Genomic DNA, 17,062 nt, shown 5'->3' on the forward strand with positions numbered 1-17,062 from the left:
TGTGATACCGCAATATCCACGCTTCGATGTATCCGGATGCACCTTTATTTGTTGTAACTTTATGTTTTTGTACTTGTTGTAACTTTATGTTTTTGTACTTGTTGTAACTTTATGTTTTTGTATCTTCACCAGTGGCTGTTTAAGGCCGTATATTGTATCTGGCTCTGTATGCAATGCATATGTCTGTATTTTATGTTTTTTCTCTGTATATAACTCATGTCCTCTAGCTGCATAGCTGTAAAAGGACATTTCTTCGGAAATAAATTGATATTAATAATAATAATAATAAATACTGAAAGATTGTTTCAACCCAAGCACATTTTCAAGTAAAGAAATTGCTAATTTTGCATTAGAAAACTTATCACTAGTTTTCTAATTAGAAAAGTAGAGATAAGTTGATTAGAGCACTTGTTAATTTCTTCTTTTGTGAATTCCTTTATTTTGTCAATTCATCAAATATACCTACACACTGGCCAAAAAATACAAATTTTTGTATTAAAACTGTTACAGACAGAAGAAATGCAAAAACAAATGCAAATAGACACATAGAAAACTGGAAAGCAAGCAGTTTTTTTCACATTTAAAAGACATAAATATGGCAGAAAACAAGATTTCAAGAGTGAAGCTATTGCACTTTGAGGACTGTACAGAAAAATAGAACAGCCATTATGCATTTGATGCACAATGACATCTGAATTCAAACAAGCCCAGAACTCCCCTATTTCAACCTGTACTTGGAGAAATTGGATATTGGCAGTCATCTGATTACAGGCACTCCCCAGCTTACGTAATACTGCAGAAATTTGAATTTTTGTAAGTTTTTGCTGTCTGGTGCAAACTTAAAAAAATCATCATGAAAACGTATTTTGCATTCTAGGAATAAATGGAGGTATCGTGAAAATATCGTAATGTGAACCCAATAACACATTGTTTGTTTTGGGTTTTTTTTTTTTTTTGATAATTTGTTCCAAGACCTTGGAAGTTGAAATTTTCGCTATATAACTAAGCTATTTATCTCTCTAAAAGTTCATTTTTATAATAGAAATTGCACTACACTTTTATCGTTATCATATGTTCCATTATAAGAATCAATTTTGAATACCTTTGTGATATTTTTCTAAAACACATTTCTGCAGGTCACTACCATAAAACAATGTAAGCAATTTGCACTTCCCAGTTTATTGGGCTTTTCTTCTGTTAGTGCAATCTATTATAAACGGGTAGTAAACTCGATCTTATTGCATTTGTGATAATCCCGATAACTGGAATTGTGTGGGTTTTTACATTGTTATGATGAAATGTGTTTTTCCCCTTCACTGAAATCTTCTCTTCGTTCCTATTTACTTATTACAATGGTTGAAGGGAAAGAGACCAACGGAAAGTGCAAATGCTGGCAGCGCTAGGAAACAAAACAAAATTGATTTAGAAGTGAAGATGATTAATTAAGAAGTACGAAGCAGGACAAGATCTGTCATCTGTTGCACGGAATTAGGTCTCGCTGCTTAAACAGTGAACACTATTTTAAGGAATAGCGCACGTATAAAAGAACATGTTAAAAGATCAACGCATCTAAGATCAGTAATGATCACAAAACTGCATTCAGGTGCTATATTGAAGATGGAAAAGCTATTAATAATATGAACGGAAAATCAGATTCAGAAGCTCCTGAGTCCAATGACCATTCAAGCAAAAGCAAGAAGTATTTATGAAAATATTAAGGATAAGTATGGTGCACACGAAGCCAGGTTCATGGCAAGCAATGTGTAGTTTAATAGGTTGAAGCATTGTACTGGTTTCCAAAACATTAAAATATACAGTGAAGTCGCCAGTGCTGATTCTGCAGCTGCAGAGAAATTTTGTGATGTGTTGGAAAAAACCCTTTCCAAACTTACACAGCCCTCAACTTCCACAGCAACGTGCTTATCAGCTAGAGAGTTAATTCTGGCAACGATGCTTGAAAGGTAAAACTTGCTGACATTTGTCTGTCTTCACTCTCTTTTTGTAATTTTAATAATATTGAAATTTTTGTAATTTTTTGTCCAGTTTTGTAATTTTTCCTGCACATGAGATAAACAAATTGAATAAATAATTCTGTTTACATGTTCATTGAACATTTCTTTTTTTGCTTCAATCAAATTTGTGAGTGCTGCATAAGCATTTAGGGAAATTCTGACTTATTTAAAATTCGGCTTATGTAGAATTCTGCGGAACGCAATCCTTATGTAAGTCGGGGAGTGGTTGTATTTGGAAGCCAATTGTTTCTGAGGAAACACAAAAATCTGCTTGCCATGGTGCTGAGAACAGTTTGATTGGACAGTGGAATGGTGGAAGAAAGTCATGTATGTGGTTAGATGAATCATGATACACTACTTTGGCACTGATGTTAGGCAGAAAGTGTGGCGTGAACCTCACAAAGCAATGGACCGTGCTTGTCTTGTTAATACAACCTAAGCATCTGGAGGTGGTATCATGGTATGAGGAATATTTTCTTGGCACAGACTGGGTCTGTTGTTACCCGTGGAAAGTCAAATGTTGTCCAAAGAGTATCTGAATTTTGTAATAGATCTACTGCACCCTATCATATTACACTTTCTTTCTGAAAGTGATGACCACTTTTTGACTGGCCTTCACATTCACTTGTCTCAGTCCTATTGATAATGTGCGGGGTATGCTGGAGAGAGCTATTTGGCAACAAAAGTCACTTCAACTGTAAGGTAGTGCAGCCTGGATTCTTGCTGTTATTCAAAACAAAGGTGACTAATTCGATACTGAATAAAGGTTCATATTTTTTTGGCCAATGTGTATAACCAGATTCATTAAAAATAATCTCAACTATAATCCCATTTTAAGGATCATTTCATTTTGTTTAAATTTTTTTTTGTTAAACATATGTTTCCTTTGGTAACTTTAACAATTGCTTTTATGAACTTATCTGTAGTTTTCCATTGCACAGTTAGTTCGCTGAAAATGTACTGTCTTGAAACATAGCCTTTTTAATGTGTATTTTATTTTAGTATTGAGGAGCTCTCAATGAAATTGTTAATATATAATTATATCTTTAGGAAGCTTATCTGTTAATACAATTCTAAAAATAGCCATGCAAAATTTATCATTGAAATTGGAATTGCCATGATAAATTTTGAATGAATTTATCTCTTAAGAAATTGCAACATATATATAAATAAAACTAAGATAATGTAGAAATTCTATGAAAAAATGTATATTTCATTAGTTATATTTTGACCATAAAGTCAATGATGAAATATTTTACTAAGGATTTGAACACATTAGGAGTTTAAAAAATAATATTCATAAATTATTCATTAATTGCTACTTATTCATTCATAAATGCATTCAAGTTACCCTGTTGAACTTAATCGAGAAATGAATTAGATGTAGTTTAATTCATTTTCATCCTTTCTGTTTTGATAGAATTTGAACAGACAGCTAAAAGAAGTGGAAAATGAAAAAAAGTCATTAATGAGATGTCAGGAGAAAGTTAAAGAAATAAAAGTATGTATATTATGTTTAGTACACATTTGAGTGAACAGTAATCTCTGAATTTACAAACTCCAAATTCAGACTTACAAACTTTATCTCAACATGCACCTGACTGCACATAGCATGTTATGTTTTAAAAGTAAAATTAATGATAATAAAATACAGCAATGCCTTGCTTAGCACGGGTTTCACTATAACATGGTTTTCAATTAAGTTTAAGTCAAAAATTTACTGTACATATTAAAACTCATTCAATAGCCTAGACATGTACTCTACATATATACTGCAGTGCCAGCTCTATTGTCTCACATGCACATGTGCCAATAGCTTCCCTCAGGCAGTCACTAGCAAAGTGCAACAGTGTTCAGTATTCTTAATTCCATCCTGACAAGACGACATGATAGCTTTTCATTTCACAATTTATTTTTTACTCCTTTTAAATAAGATCAAAAATATATTTGCATCTTGGCTAGAAATCACTGCCAACAACATGCATTCTGTTTGGCAGCATGTTTTGCCCCATTTGGAAAATTATTTCACTGGTTTTGAATTACAAATTCAGACAATTGCCAAAGACATTGTGAAGATTGGAAGAGACTTGAGATTTTAAACTTTTTGACACTGCCAATGTTCGTGACTGCATTTGACTCACATGCAAATGACTTAGATGATGCAACTCTCCTTGAAATTGATGAGCAAACTGCATATGAAGAAGAGGAAAACAAATCTGACATGGATAACACTGAAGTGGCACCAAAAAAATTTTCAACAGAAGAATTGGAGAAAGTTTTTTGGTGGGGCGGGGGGTTGACATGACTCGCAAGGCAATTATGAATGGAGATCCGGATGTTGAACGTAGCATCAAGATACAGCAAATTTTACAAGATGGGTTTCGATGCTACAGAAATGCTTCTTTGATGCTTTTTTTTTCTCGGCATATAAGAGTTTGACTGCACCTTAAAAACTTGTACACCGAGAAAAAGAGATGACTTCACCAGACTTTATTATTGAAATATCTAAATAAACAATAAAGCTTTTTTCTCATCTCTAATGATGTTACCTTTCATTTATAAAATTTTTGCAATATTTTTAATTTCAAATCCTTTTAATTTGCTATAAACCGCAAATTGTTTATAGATTTATTATAATTTGTTTATAGACTGTTTCTCTGGTATGCATTCAGTTAAAACCAATTATAATTATACTTTGAATTCACATAACATGGAACAGTTTTGGTATCAATTATCAGTGCTATGCGAGGTATTGCTGTACTTTCAACATTTCAAAAGTGCAGTTTGTTTTTTAAAATTAGTGTTGCTGTTATCATATTTAAGAGGATAAATAATAATTTAAATATTTAGTCAGTATTACAGACATTTGTATTATTACAGCTGAGAGCTGTCATAAAATGTTTTGAGGCTTACCTCTTGAATTGTATGATTTTATGAAGTTGAAAAAAGTGTCAGAATGAAATTAAAGGCTGAAAATTTAAAATTATTGAGATTCCCTGTAAGAAATGTTTGTGCTTTACACATTGGTTCATTAGCATTGGTGAAATTATCCGTATGGTTGTGAAACTTAGTGGATCAAAAAGTCACTCTCAGAAGGTATGTTTTTGCAATTCCATTTAGTTAATTATTTGTTACAAGACTTGTAATGAATAATTTATGAAACACTTTTGGAGAACACTTGAGGTTTTTAAATTGGGGATTACTGTATATATAACCCTCTTCAGTTCAGCATTATTTTCACTCTTCCCCATGTAGTCCATCTCTAATAATTAAAAAAACTAGTTGAAATATGATGTTCAAAAATTATTTATTTTTTGAGCCACTGTATAAAATGGTTCTAAGTTCTAATGCAACCTTTCTTCCTAGAATAAACTTTCCATCCAGTTAGTCAACATTATTGTTTTACTTTTGGAACCCCTACTTTGAATTCCTTTTGCTTGTGGGTAGATATGCAACATCCACAATATCTGAGAAATCTCTTCATGATAAATAATTTTTGGGAAAATAAATTTTGCCTGTCCATTCTTCAGACCAGTATTTGTTTTTTCATTTAGTCCCATGTTGAAAATAACGCCAAAAAATGACTTATTTCATTTAGCGAAACCAAAACCCAGTCACCATATGTAACAGTTGGAAACTACCTTATTTGTAAAGGTTCCCACCTCAATTTCTTCATTAGAAAGCCCTTTAAAATATGCATTCCATTAACAATTGAATAAAAACATCTGTAAACATTGATTTCATTTTCCAAATTGTTTATACAAGGTGCTACCCAAAAGTTCCCAAAATGTATTATAAAATAAATTAGACACATCCTGGGTCTTATTTGCTACCTTCACCTTCGAAGTAGTCCTCTTGAGAGTGTAAACATCGATCCCAACACTTCTCCCATAATTTGAATGTGTCCTGAAAGTCCTTCGTCATAGTGTTCAACACCACCCGTGATTCGGTTCGGATATCCTCTAAGCTGTCAAATCTTCAACCCTTCAGCTTGGTTTTCATTCTTGGGAAGAGGAGGAAGTTGCAGGGGGCTAAGTCTGGAAAATAAGGGTGGGGAGGATTGTCATGTTGTTGGATGCCAAAAACAGCACCATGGCAAGAGATGTGTGGTCCAGTTCATTCTCATGATGGATCCAGTTCTTTGTGTGCCGCTTCTTTGGACTTTCCTCCTGACAGCTTCCATTAACTGCCTCAGGACATCGCAGTAGAACTTTGCATTGGTGGTCTGGCCAGAAGGGATGAATTCCTTATGGATAATCCTGTCAATGGCTAAAAAACATATCGGCATGGACTTCACATTGCTCCTCACTTGTTGGGCTTTCTTCTGTCAGGGCGAAGATGGCTCTTCCTCTAAGATGATTGTTGCTTTGTTTAAGGGTCATACCCATATACCCAACTCTTGTCACCAGTGATGACCATAGAAAGAAAGTTTTGATCACTCCTGGCCCGTTTTTGAAGATCTCTGCTAACTTCCATGCGATGCTGCTTTTAGTCTTCACTCAGTAACCGTGGCACGAACTTGGCTGTAATCCTTCTCATTTTCAACTTGGCTGACAAAATCCACTGACACATGCTGTACAATAGTCCTACAATGCCACAAATGTTGTGGATAGTATGCCTGTGGTCATCATGTATTGCCGCCTGAACTTTTGATGATAGATGTCCAGAGCAATTGTTGTCATCAACCGACATTTGACTGTTTTTAAAATGGTTAAACCAGTATTAGGCCTGCATCTGGCCTAAAGCATTGTCACCAAAAACTTCTTTCAACTTCTTATGGGTTTCTGCTGCTGTATCGTTAAGAAGGAAACAAAACTTGCAAGCACGTTGCTCTCTCACATTAGCCATCGCAACAATCTCAAACTATGTGAAACACACCACCAAAGAACTGCATATAAATATTCAATGACTATCCAGTCCTACGCCACATGCCACGCTGATTCACAAAGGATGTATGCAGTGTTACCTAGTGCCACAAGTCCATAATTAGACGTAGTTCTTGCGCAACATTCAAATTTCGGGAATATTTGGGTAGTACCTGATACAAAACACAAATATGTGGCAGTACAATAATTGCACTAGCACAGTGGAAAAACAATTCCGTAATCAGAAATGCCATCAATCACATTGATTGTGACATCAGATTACAATGGGTTAAATATAGGCATGTGTATTTTTAATGAGTATAAATTTTCAGAATTTTAAATCTCTTACAAACTATCATTTTGATCCTGATAAAATAAATCTTTTAGTTTTTTATATAAGCTTTTAGGAGATATCATAATAACTTGCACTTTTTTTTAAGGTACAATCAAAAATTTCACGCACAGATTAATTTTGTCCTATGCTGGACAAACTGCACTTCAAAAACTTTTAATAGACTGACATACAAGTTAGTGCAATTGCATCATTTCTGCTGAGGCTCTAGCTAGGGCTTACAATACCAGTCAAAATCTTAATACCGGTATTTCGGTATTTTTAATTTATGAAATCAGGATACTGGTATTAATACCGGCATTCTAAAAAAAACATTTTTCGCAATAAATTTTGATGACAATTAGGTGCAATAAAGTAAGGAAAAAAGACGTAATTACTTGAATTCACGTTTTAAATCAAACTTTTATTATAATAATAAATATTCTAGCAAAAATTATTAAACGTACAGTTATTCTAAAATCAAAAAAATAAGCATCCATGCTACCTGTCTGAATAAAGTGAGCTCTTAAGAAACTCAACAGTGTAATGGTTTAAACTGGATCTAATTTTGATACATACTTAATTAGTGGCAGAAAACATCCTTTTCGATTCCATGCTGGTTAGTGCTTTGTACTGAGATAGTCGTAGAGGAGTTGCAGTTTAACCCCCACCCCCCTTATTCCCTCATCTTCAAAAAATCTTATTTCCTTTTTATCAAAAATAAAAAAATATTTCCTTTTTTCTTTTTATGGCACTATATCCGTATTAACGAAAGAAAGGGACTGACGATTAAGCTTGGTGAGGAAACCAAATCTAAGTTTTGGGAGTGGGGGGGGGGGTTATTTATTTATTTATTAGTTTTTATTTCCCTGTACCTTAGTATCACCATCAGTGGCCATTGTTGTGATTTTTGCTGTGCAAAAATCACAATAGCCACACAAACTACCTGACTGCATTAAAAAATGAGAATTTCCAAGAGCTGAAGGATTTCCCCCACACAAGTATATATATATTATATATCATATATATATTATATGTGAGCCGTCCATTTCTCAAGAGTAATGACACAAATATAAAACAAAAGTCATTTATCATAGAAATCTACTTACAATACATAACTGGTGTTCATTTACATCTAATATATTCGTTTTTCTCATTTAATCTGTTAAATAAACTTTATCATTTCCATAAAATTTCTCTCAATTAACAATCTCAACTCTGTCTACAGCTTCAAACACTAATTCAAACACTAAACTAATTCAATCTTAATCACTTCCTCATATTTCTCTTAATCACCAATATCAATTCTCTTCAAAACAGCAATTCATAAGTTGCTAACTTAATGCTAACAGTTCCATATAATCTCTCTTAATTTAGCAATATCAATTTTCTTTTACAACTTCAACCAATAAACCAACTCAATACTAAACATTTCGTTATTTCCAAGTAAGGAAATGTTTACCATTTCCTTATTTGTACCATTTCCAAAACAACACATTTCAGAGGACTTAACCTCCTTCTCTTTCACGGCCCTGAGTGCCAAGCGATAGTGTCCGAGCGATTTTCTTAAGCAATAAATAAAGTGATTTTCCGAGTGATTTCATTCCATTTTATTTCCAGTGCTTTTCTTATTCTCAGTTCTTTTGAAGTGGTTCTGTACTTAACAGAGTAAGAACCTAGGAAGGAAAATAACCTTTCTTTTCTTAATGTATTAATTAATTTTTTCACTAACAAACTAACCTCTCCAGGCGCTTGGTCACTAGGTGGCACCGCTCCTGCCTCCCCGTGGTGGGGCCAGAAACCTAAAAGGATAAAATAATCCTTTCGGGGCAAAAAGGAGCATTTCTCAAGAGTAATGACACAAATATAAAACAAAAGTCATTTATCATAGAAATCTACTTACAATACATAACTGGTGTTCATTTACATCTAATATATTCGTTTTTCTCATTTAATCTGTTAAATAAACTTTATCATTTCCATAAAATTTCTCTCAATTAACAATCTCAACTCTGTCTACAGCTTCAAACACTAATTCAAACACTAAACTAATTCAATCTTAATCACTTCCTCATATTTCTCTTAATCACCAATATCAATTCTCTTCAAAACAGCAATTCATAAGTTGCTAACTTAATGCTAACAGTTCCATATAATCTCTCTTAATTTAGCAATATCAATTTTCTTTTACAACTTCAACCAATAAACCAACTCAATACTAAACATTTCGTTATTTCCAAGTAAGGAAATGTTTACCATTTCCTTATTTGTACCATTTCCAAAACAACACATTTCAGAGGACTTAACCTCCTTCTCTTTCACGGCCCTGAGTGCCAAGCGATAGTGTCCGAGCGATTTTCTTAAGCAATAAATAAAGTGATTTTCCGAGTGATTTCATTCCATTTTATTTCCAGTGCTTTTCTTATTCTCAGTTCTTTTGAAGTGGTTCTGTACTTAACAGAGTAAGAACCTAGGAAGGAAAATAACCTTTCTTTTCTTAATGTATTAATTAATTTTTTCACTAACAAACTAACCTCTCCAGGCGCTTGGTCACTAGGTGGCACCGCTCCTGCCTCCCCGTGGTGGGGCCAGAAACCTAAAAGGATAAAATAATCCTTTCGGGGCAAAAAGGAGCAAAAATGGACTCTACAAACCAGGTTTCACTTTGATCATTGGATCAAACTGAACAAAATCGGCAGCAAGATGATCCAAACCCATCTCTCCACTCTTTCTAATTTTACATTCCTTATCAGACCAGCCAGTTAGTAAGCGTTCTACCTTTGTAATACAAAGGTGTCTAGAACATGTAGCTGGTCCACCGAAAATGGTTCGCCGCTTGAAATCAGGTGATCTACTTATAGAATTGATAAATCACCGTCATTCTGAGCTATTTCTTAAAAAAACTTTTGGTGGGATTCACATCAAAGTCACTCCACATGCCACTTTAAATACATCAAAAGGGGTTATCGTGGAATGGGACCTCCTAAACAGCTCTGAAGAAGAAATTGTACAGAGTTACAAAATTAGAATGTCATTCATGCGAAAAGAATTCTTATCAAAAAGGATGGAAACCTTATATCCACCCGCACTATCATACTTACTTTCAACACACCTATCCTACCAATACCAACATCAGTGAAAGCGAGATACCTAAATTGCCAGGTAAAGCCATACATCCCCAATCCAATAGGATGCTTCAAGTATCAAAAGTATGGCCATTCCCAAACAGTATGCAGAGATCAAGCTGTATGTGCCACATGTGGCTCAAAAGATCATAATGATAAAGAATGTCATATAGTCTCCCCACTGTCCAAATTGCAAAGGAGACCACCCTGCTTATTCCAGAGACTGCAGTATATGGAAAAGAGAGAAGCAAGTTCAGAAATATAAAACTGAACATAAGGTCACATACCAAGTAGCCAAAAAGCAGATACCACTACTTCCAGCAGTGAGATCATATGCAACAGCAGCAGCAACAGTAGCAACTACAGTGCAGAAAACAAACGTAACTGCAACACAGACTGACATCTCAGTCCCGCCGAACATCTCAATAGTGGTCTGGGCACGTAACCTACTTTTACAAACAAAATCTAAAGCTGACCAGGCAATTAATACACCCATTATAATCTCACCAGATGCTGAAGACCCAACACAAACAAGCAGTACAAACCCCACCAAACCTGTAGACAAAAAAGTAAAAAATACTGACAATATGGAAATTGATGAAAAAGGGCAAGAAGATGAACCAGTCTTGGAACTTTATGCGAGTGATGATATGGACAGTGGGAGCCGACCAAGCCTCCCTAAAAAAGAAAAAAATCAAAACAGATCGTTTGAAACAGGCAGCCCATCGTAAGTCATCTAAACCAGTTTCTAAACCCAAACAATGCGTACACTTCTTCAGTGGAATTGTCATGGTATTCGAAGTAACTTAAATGATATCAAAGATCTTATTTCAGTCTATACTCCTGCAAGTGTCTGTTTACAAGAAACAAATCTAACTCCTCAAATAAGTATTTCAATCAAGTACTACAACATATATAGGCAAGATCATAAAAACACAACAGCTCATGGAGGCGTTGCCATTTTTGTTGACTCTAATATTCCATCCAAGTGTATTCAGCTGCAAACACCCCTTGAAGCAGTCGCGGTATGCATTGTGACTGGAATTACATTGACCATAGTTTCACTCTGCCTTTCACCTAATAATATGTATCCACTGCAAGATTTTGAGGATTTAATTGAACAATTGCCACCTCCATTCTGTTTGATGGGAGACCTAAATGGGCATCATATCACTTGGGGATCACTTCATACAGACAAAAGAGGTCAGATGAATGAAAAACTTCTAGATAGCAGGAACTTAACACTCTTAAACATAGGTGCCTCTGTAGCCAGGTGGGAAGGAGCAGCAGTGCGTAGCACACGCTTCTTGATTAGACCGGGGTTCGAGCCCGTCACCACCAAATACGAAGGATGCGGAAAGGTCAGGGAATGACCATCGCATATCCTGGAGCAATATGGCCTTAGTTGCTAATGCTCCTAAAAAAAACCCAAACTCTTAAACACAGGTACCCACACCCATGTCCATTTACCAACAGGGACTACCTCCACAATTGATCTCACCATCTGTTTCCCAGCTCTTTCCTTTTCTTGACTGGTCTGTTTCTGATGATCCCTACAACAGTGATCATTATCCAGTTGTGTGCCACCTACTAGCAAATGACGTACCACAATCTGTATGAGGTACAAAATGGAAATTTTGCAAAGCGAACTGGGAAAAATACCAATGTGCTACTTCTTTAGATAAAAAAACTATGACATTCTGATATCAGTACTGCAGTTATTTATGTCACAAATCAAATAATCTCTGCAGCAAATATTGCAATACCAAAGACAGCTACCCAGTTCCATAAACACTACAAGGAGTGGTGGAATGAAGAATTGGAAGCAAAGAAAGAAAGAAAGAAATAAGGCTTGGAATCAATTCAGAAAGTTCCCCACCACCACTAATCTCATAAAATATAAGAAAGCCAGAGCAAAAGCACGTTATATACGCCAGAAATCTCAGAAAGAGTCCTGGATATCTTTTGCAAGCAAAATTAATAGAAATACGGACAGCCGAATAATCTGGAATAAAATTAGACAAATATCAGGCAAACATTCAACTGTCCCTAAACCGATAAGCTGGAAAGGTCATGACATAACTGAACCAGAATAAATTGCAAATTTACTAGGAGAAACATTTGAGGAATTGTCAGCAACAACATCATACAGACCTTTCAAACATATAAAGCTCAAATCGAAGAATACAAAATTAATTTCCATGCAGCTCATGAGATTTCATACAACCAACCCTTTACTATAAATGAATTGCACAAAGCCCTAGCCAAATCTAAGCAAAGTGCGGCAGGTCTGGATGGAATCCACTATCAAATGAGTAAACACCTAACTGAAAATTCCTTATGCATGATCCTACTGCTTTATAATAGGATATACCTTGAGGATACATATCCAGACTCTTGGCGACATTCCATTGTACTGGCCTTTCTAAAACCTGGGAAGGACCATTCAAACCTATATAATTATTGCCCCATTGCCCTCACTAGCTGTCTAGGCAAAACGCTAGAAAAAATGATGAATAATCGGCTAACATGGTTTCTTGACTTCCATAACCTCCTTAGTCCTAGCCAATATGGCTTTCGGAAAAATAGATCAACAATAGACATAATGACAAAAGCCGAAACGAACATATGCAATGCCTTTCTCCGAAATGAACACCTTGTAATGATATGCCTTGATATTGAAAAGGCGTTTGATACTATCTGGAGATATGGCATCCTTCTTGAATTGCACAAATTAGGACTTCGAGGTCATCTGCTTAAGTTCCTTCAGAATTTCATGTCTAAAAGAACTTTTCAAGTCCGCTACCATCATATTCTGTCTTTAAAATACAATCAAGAACAGGGGGGGGGGGGTCCCCCAAGGCTCAGTCCTCAGTGCAACCCTCTTCTCTATCAAAATCAACCCTATAACAGAAGTTATTCCAGCAACAGTAGAAACCTATCTATATGCCGACGACCTCACAATATCATGTCACTCACAGAATATGCGGACAATCGAGAGGCAGCTCCAATGTGCTATTAACAAAATAGTCCTGGTCCATCTATAATGGATATCGAATCTCAGTACAAAAGACAGTGGCAATACACTTCTGCAGAAAACGAAAGATGCATCCTGACCCAGAACTAAGAATAAGCAATCAACAAATCCCAATCAAACTTAGTATCCGACTTCTAGGACTAATAATGGATTCCAAATTAAATTTCCTAGAACACATAAAATATTTATGTACCGTGTGCTTAAAGAAATTAAACATTCTACGAGCGATATCAGCCATGACATGGGGTGCTGATCGTTACTCACTTTTGCACATTTATCGTGCAATGATAAGAACCAGATTAGATTATGGTTCTCCCATTTACTCCTCAGCTAGGAAAAGTGTGTTGAATTGCTTAGATCCAATTCATCATAATGCATTACGTATTGTTTCCGGAGCCTTTCGAACATCACCTGTGTATAGTTTTTACACAGAGATCCATGAACTCTCACTCAGTCTTCGTAGACAAGTTCTTCTTCTGAACTATGCTGCGAAAGTTTAAAGCCTTCCTGGACATCCAACATGGCAATATCTGTATAAACCGAAATGGGAAAATTTATATACAAACAAACATAATATACAAACCTGCAGGCATCCGACTAAAAGAAATACTCTCACAATTGAACTTAAGTATGGATAAAATCTACCAAGATACCCCCACAGCCCTTCCACCGTGGGAAATCAATTCAGTTGACTGTGACATGGTCCTCATAAAATGGAAACAGAACAATATCCCAAGTCAACATATAAAACAGCTACATTCCTCTTATGTAATGCAATTCTCTGACTATTCTCATCTGTACACTGATGGATCCAAGACGAATACACATGTTGGTGCTGCAGTTGTATTGCCAAACAGCATAATTTCACAGTCTCTTCCAATAGAGTTCAGTATCTTTAGTGCTGAATTGTTTGCAATAAGTCTCGCCTTAGATCACATTGCCAAAACTTTTCTCATAAAAAGTATCATTTTCACAGACTCATTAAGTGCAATATATGCTTTACAGACAGAAGATCATCCATCAGGCCCCTCCACAGCCAGGTGGGAAGGAGCAGCAGTGCGTAGCACATGCTTCTTGATTAGACCGGGGTTCGAGCCCGTCACCACCAAATACAGAGGATGCGGAAAGGTTAGGGAATGACCACCGCATATCCCGGAGCAATATGGCCTTAGTTGCTAATGCTCCTAAAAACCAAATAACAAACACAACAAACGATCATCCATCTCATCTGTATGTAAGAAAAATTCTTTCCTTCTTATCACATTTTAAGAAAAAAAAACAGAGTCAGATTCACTTGGATTCCTGGACATTCTGGAATACTCGGCAATGAACGTGCAGATGATGCTGCAAAACATCCATCTAACGAAAATTCTCACTTGCATAAAATACTGCTCAATGATTTTAAAAACATCAATCGAAAAGCCTCTGAAAATATATGGACGCAGACCTGGAAATCTCAACCAAACAATAAATTATACCAAATCAAACAGCAGCAGAAATCCTGGAAATCAAGTTTTTGGTCAAACAGACATGAAGAGGTTATCCTCGCCTGGCTTCACATTGGACACACACATTTAACACACTCTTACCTCCTAATGAAAGACGATCCTCCACAATGCCCTCAGTGTCTGACCGTACTAACAGTGAAGCACATCATCATAGAATGTCCATGATACTAAATTGCCTGCCAATCAGCTTTCAAATCGCATTCAAATGAGCCATTAAGCCTTGAACTCATTATGGGAGAAAAATCAAACGTCAGTGAAGTCTTTTTCATACCTCAGTTTAATAAACCTAACCAATCATATCTAATATGTCAAATAAGTAACAACATAACAGGAAATAACAAAACTTGAACAGGCGCAATATAGCCGAAGTTGCTCTTGCACCATTAAACCCCAAACAACAACAACAACATTCTCTTTCACGGTGGGATTCCTTTGTACAGGTGCCTTCCACGGAATGCGGTTCTCTCTCTCTCTCTCTCTCTCTCTCTCTCTCTCTCTCTCTCTCTCTCTCTCTCTCTCTCTCTCTCTCTTCTTAGTTAAACTCTGCATCTCTGCTGATAGCTCTTCCAGTACTGTCTTATCTCAAGAACATTTCTCTGTTAATACTGAAGGAAATTACCACAGCAGTAGTAGAAGCTGGGCCACTACCTGACTGGCTTGATATTAAACTTCCAGATTAACTTCTATCACAGGAACATGCTGGCAGAACCCTTGACTATATAGCTGGACACTCCCAGAACTGAACCCAGAACTACCACTGGAAGTCTGCATCCCCACGAACAACAACCACAAACCCCTCCTTTGGTATGAGCACCTTATTTATTTCCTGCTCATTTACTGAATTGTTTGCAAGTTACAATCGCTCCTTGTACTACTTTTTTATACACAAGCTTATATGCAAACCCCAGAGGGATTTGCACGCATTTATGTAACTCCCCCTATCTAATTTAAACCTGACCCAATCACCGTGTTTTTCTTTAAACTCACTCTTCTTCTTTTAGTGAGAAAAACAGAATATTTTTCCCACACAACAAATTGCTTCCATCTTTTACCTCAAGATCACCTGTTCACAATACCTTTGAACTGCTCCATACCGACACCCATTCCCAACATGCACCAAGTGTCGCATCCTTAAGTAGCGGTGTAATAGAGGGATTAAACTATTGTTCAGAAGCTTTTAATTTTAACCCTTCTGCACTTGCCATACCATTGTTCACCATATTCCTTAATTCCAGGACCAGGCCTACTGCCACTAATGGAAATATTTCTGTAATGATGTTTTCGTTATTAAGTGCTTTACTTCCACTATACTTACTAAGGGAAATATTTGTAACATTTTATGTCTTAGTTTCATGACGTTTTCAGGTTTCAGTTGATTTTGTACTGTGTATAACAATCGTTCATTTGCAAATTCAGCAGTATTAATGATTTATTGTTGTCAATTTTATAGCCTTTATGTGAATAAATCATGGATAATTATTTTTTAAATTAGTACAGAAAAACCGGTATTCAGGATCCCAGAATCCTGGTATAAGCCCTAGCTTTGCCCTAAATTCTGCAATCTATGACTGTTTATGTAAATTGTATAGATAAAATCAATTGAACATATTGTATGATTAAAATTTTTAAAATGTGATTGTATAACTTCTGTTCCAGGTAAATTAATGGAGGCACTGGTTAAAGAAGCACTGCAGGATCATCTAGACAAGAATTCAGTTATAGCTCAGACGCAGCATGGTTTTGTTAAGGGCAGGTCTTGCCTGAACAATTTGATTGGATACTATGATGTAGTCACAAAAGAACTGGATGCAGGGAATAACTTTGATATTATATATTTGGATCTTAGAAAGGCTTTTGATACTGTTGCACATGGAAGACTGCTGCACAAATTGGAGCAGTGTGGCATTGGAGGCAAATTGCTGCTATGGATAAGGGGATGGTTGAGTGGCAGAAGACAGAGAGTGGTAATCAATGGACACTGCTCAACGTGGACTAATGTTATTAGTGGAGTTCCTCAAGGTTCAGTGTTGGGTCCGTTGTTGTTTTCGGTGTTTATGAATGATATTGATGATGGGATATCAAGTTTAATGTCCAAGTTTGCAGATGATACAAAGGTTGGCAGGGTCGTTAAGGACAATACTGACGCTATGCTGCTGCAACAGGATCTGGAAAGGTTGGACAGAC

General features: G+C 36.0%; 1 protein-coding gene across 1 annotated transcript in view; it reads left to right on the forward strand.

Annotated features, from left to right (window-relative positions):
- SMC6 (Structural maintenance of chromosomes 6) overlaps positions 1-17,062 on the forward strand; it is a 655,684-nt gene that overhangs the window by 245,240 nt on the left and 393,382 nt on the right. The window contains exon 9 of the mRNA XM_090377619.1: positions 3,433-3,513. Within this exon, the coding sequence (XP_090233745.1) occupies positions 3,433-3,513 (81 nt within the window). The remainder of the gene's footprint in view (positions 1-3,432; positions 3,514-17,062) is intronic.

This window comes from Mastigoproctus giganteus, chromosome 7 (assembly GCF_048544385.1).
Source record: "Mastigoproctus giganteus isolate SK-2022 chromosome 7, ASM4854438v1, whole genome shotgun sequence".
NCBI classification, from domain to species: domain Eukaryota; kingdom Metazoa; phylum Arthropoda; class Arachnida; order Uropygi; family Thelyphonidae; genus Mastigoproctus; species Mastigoproctus giganteus.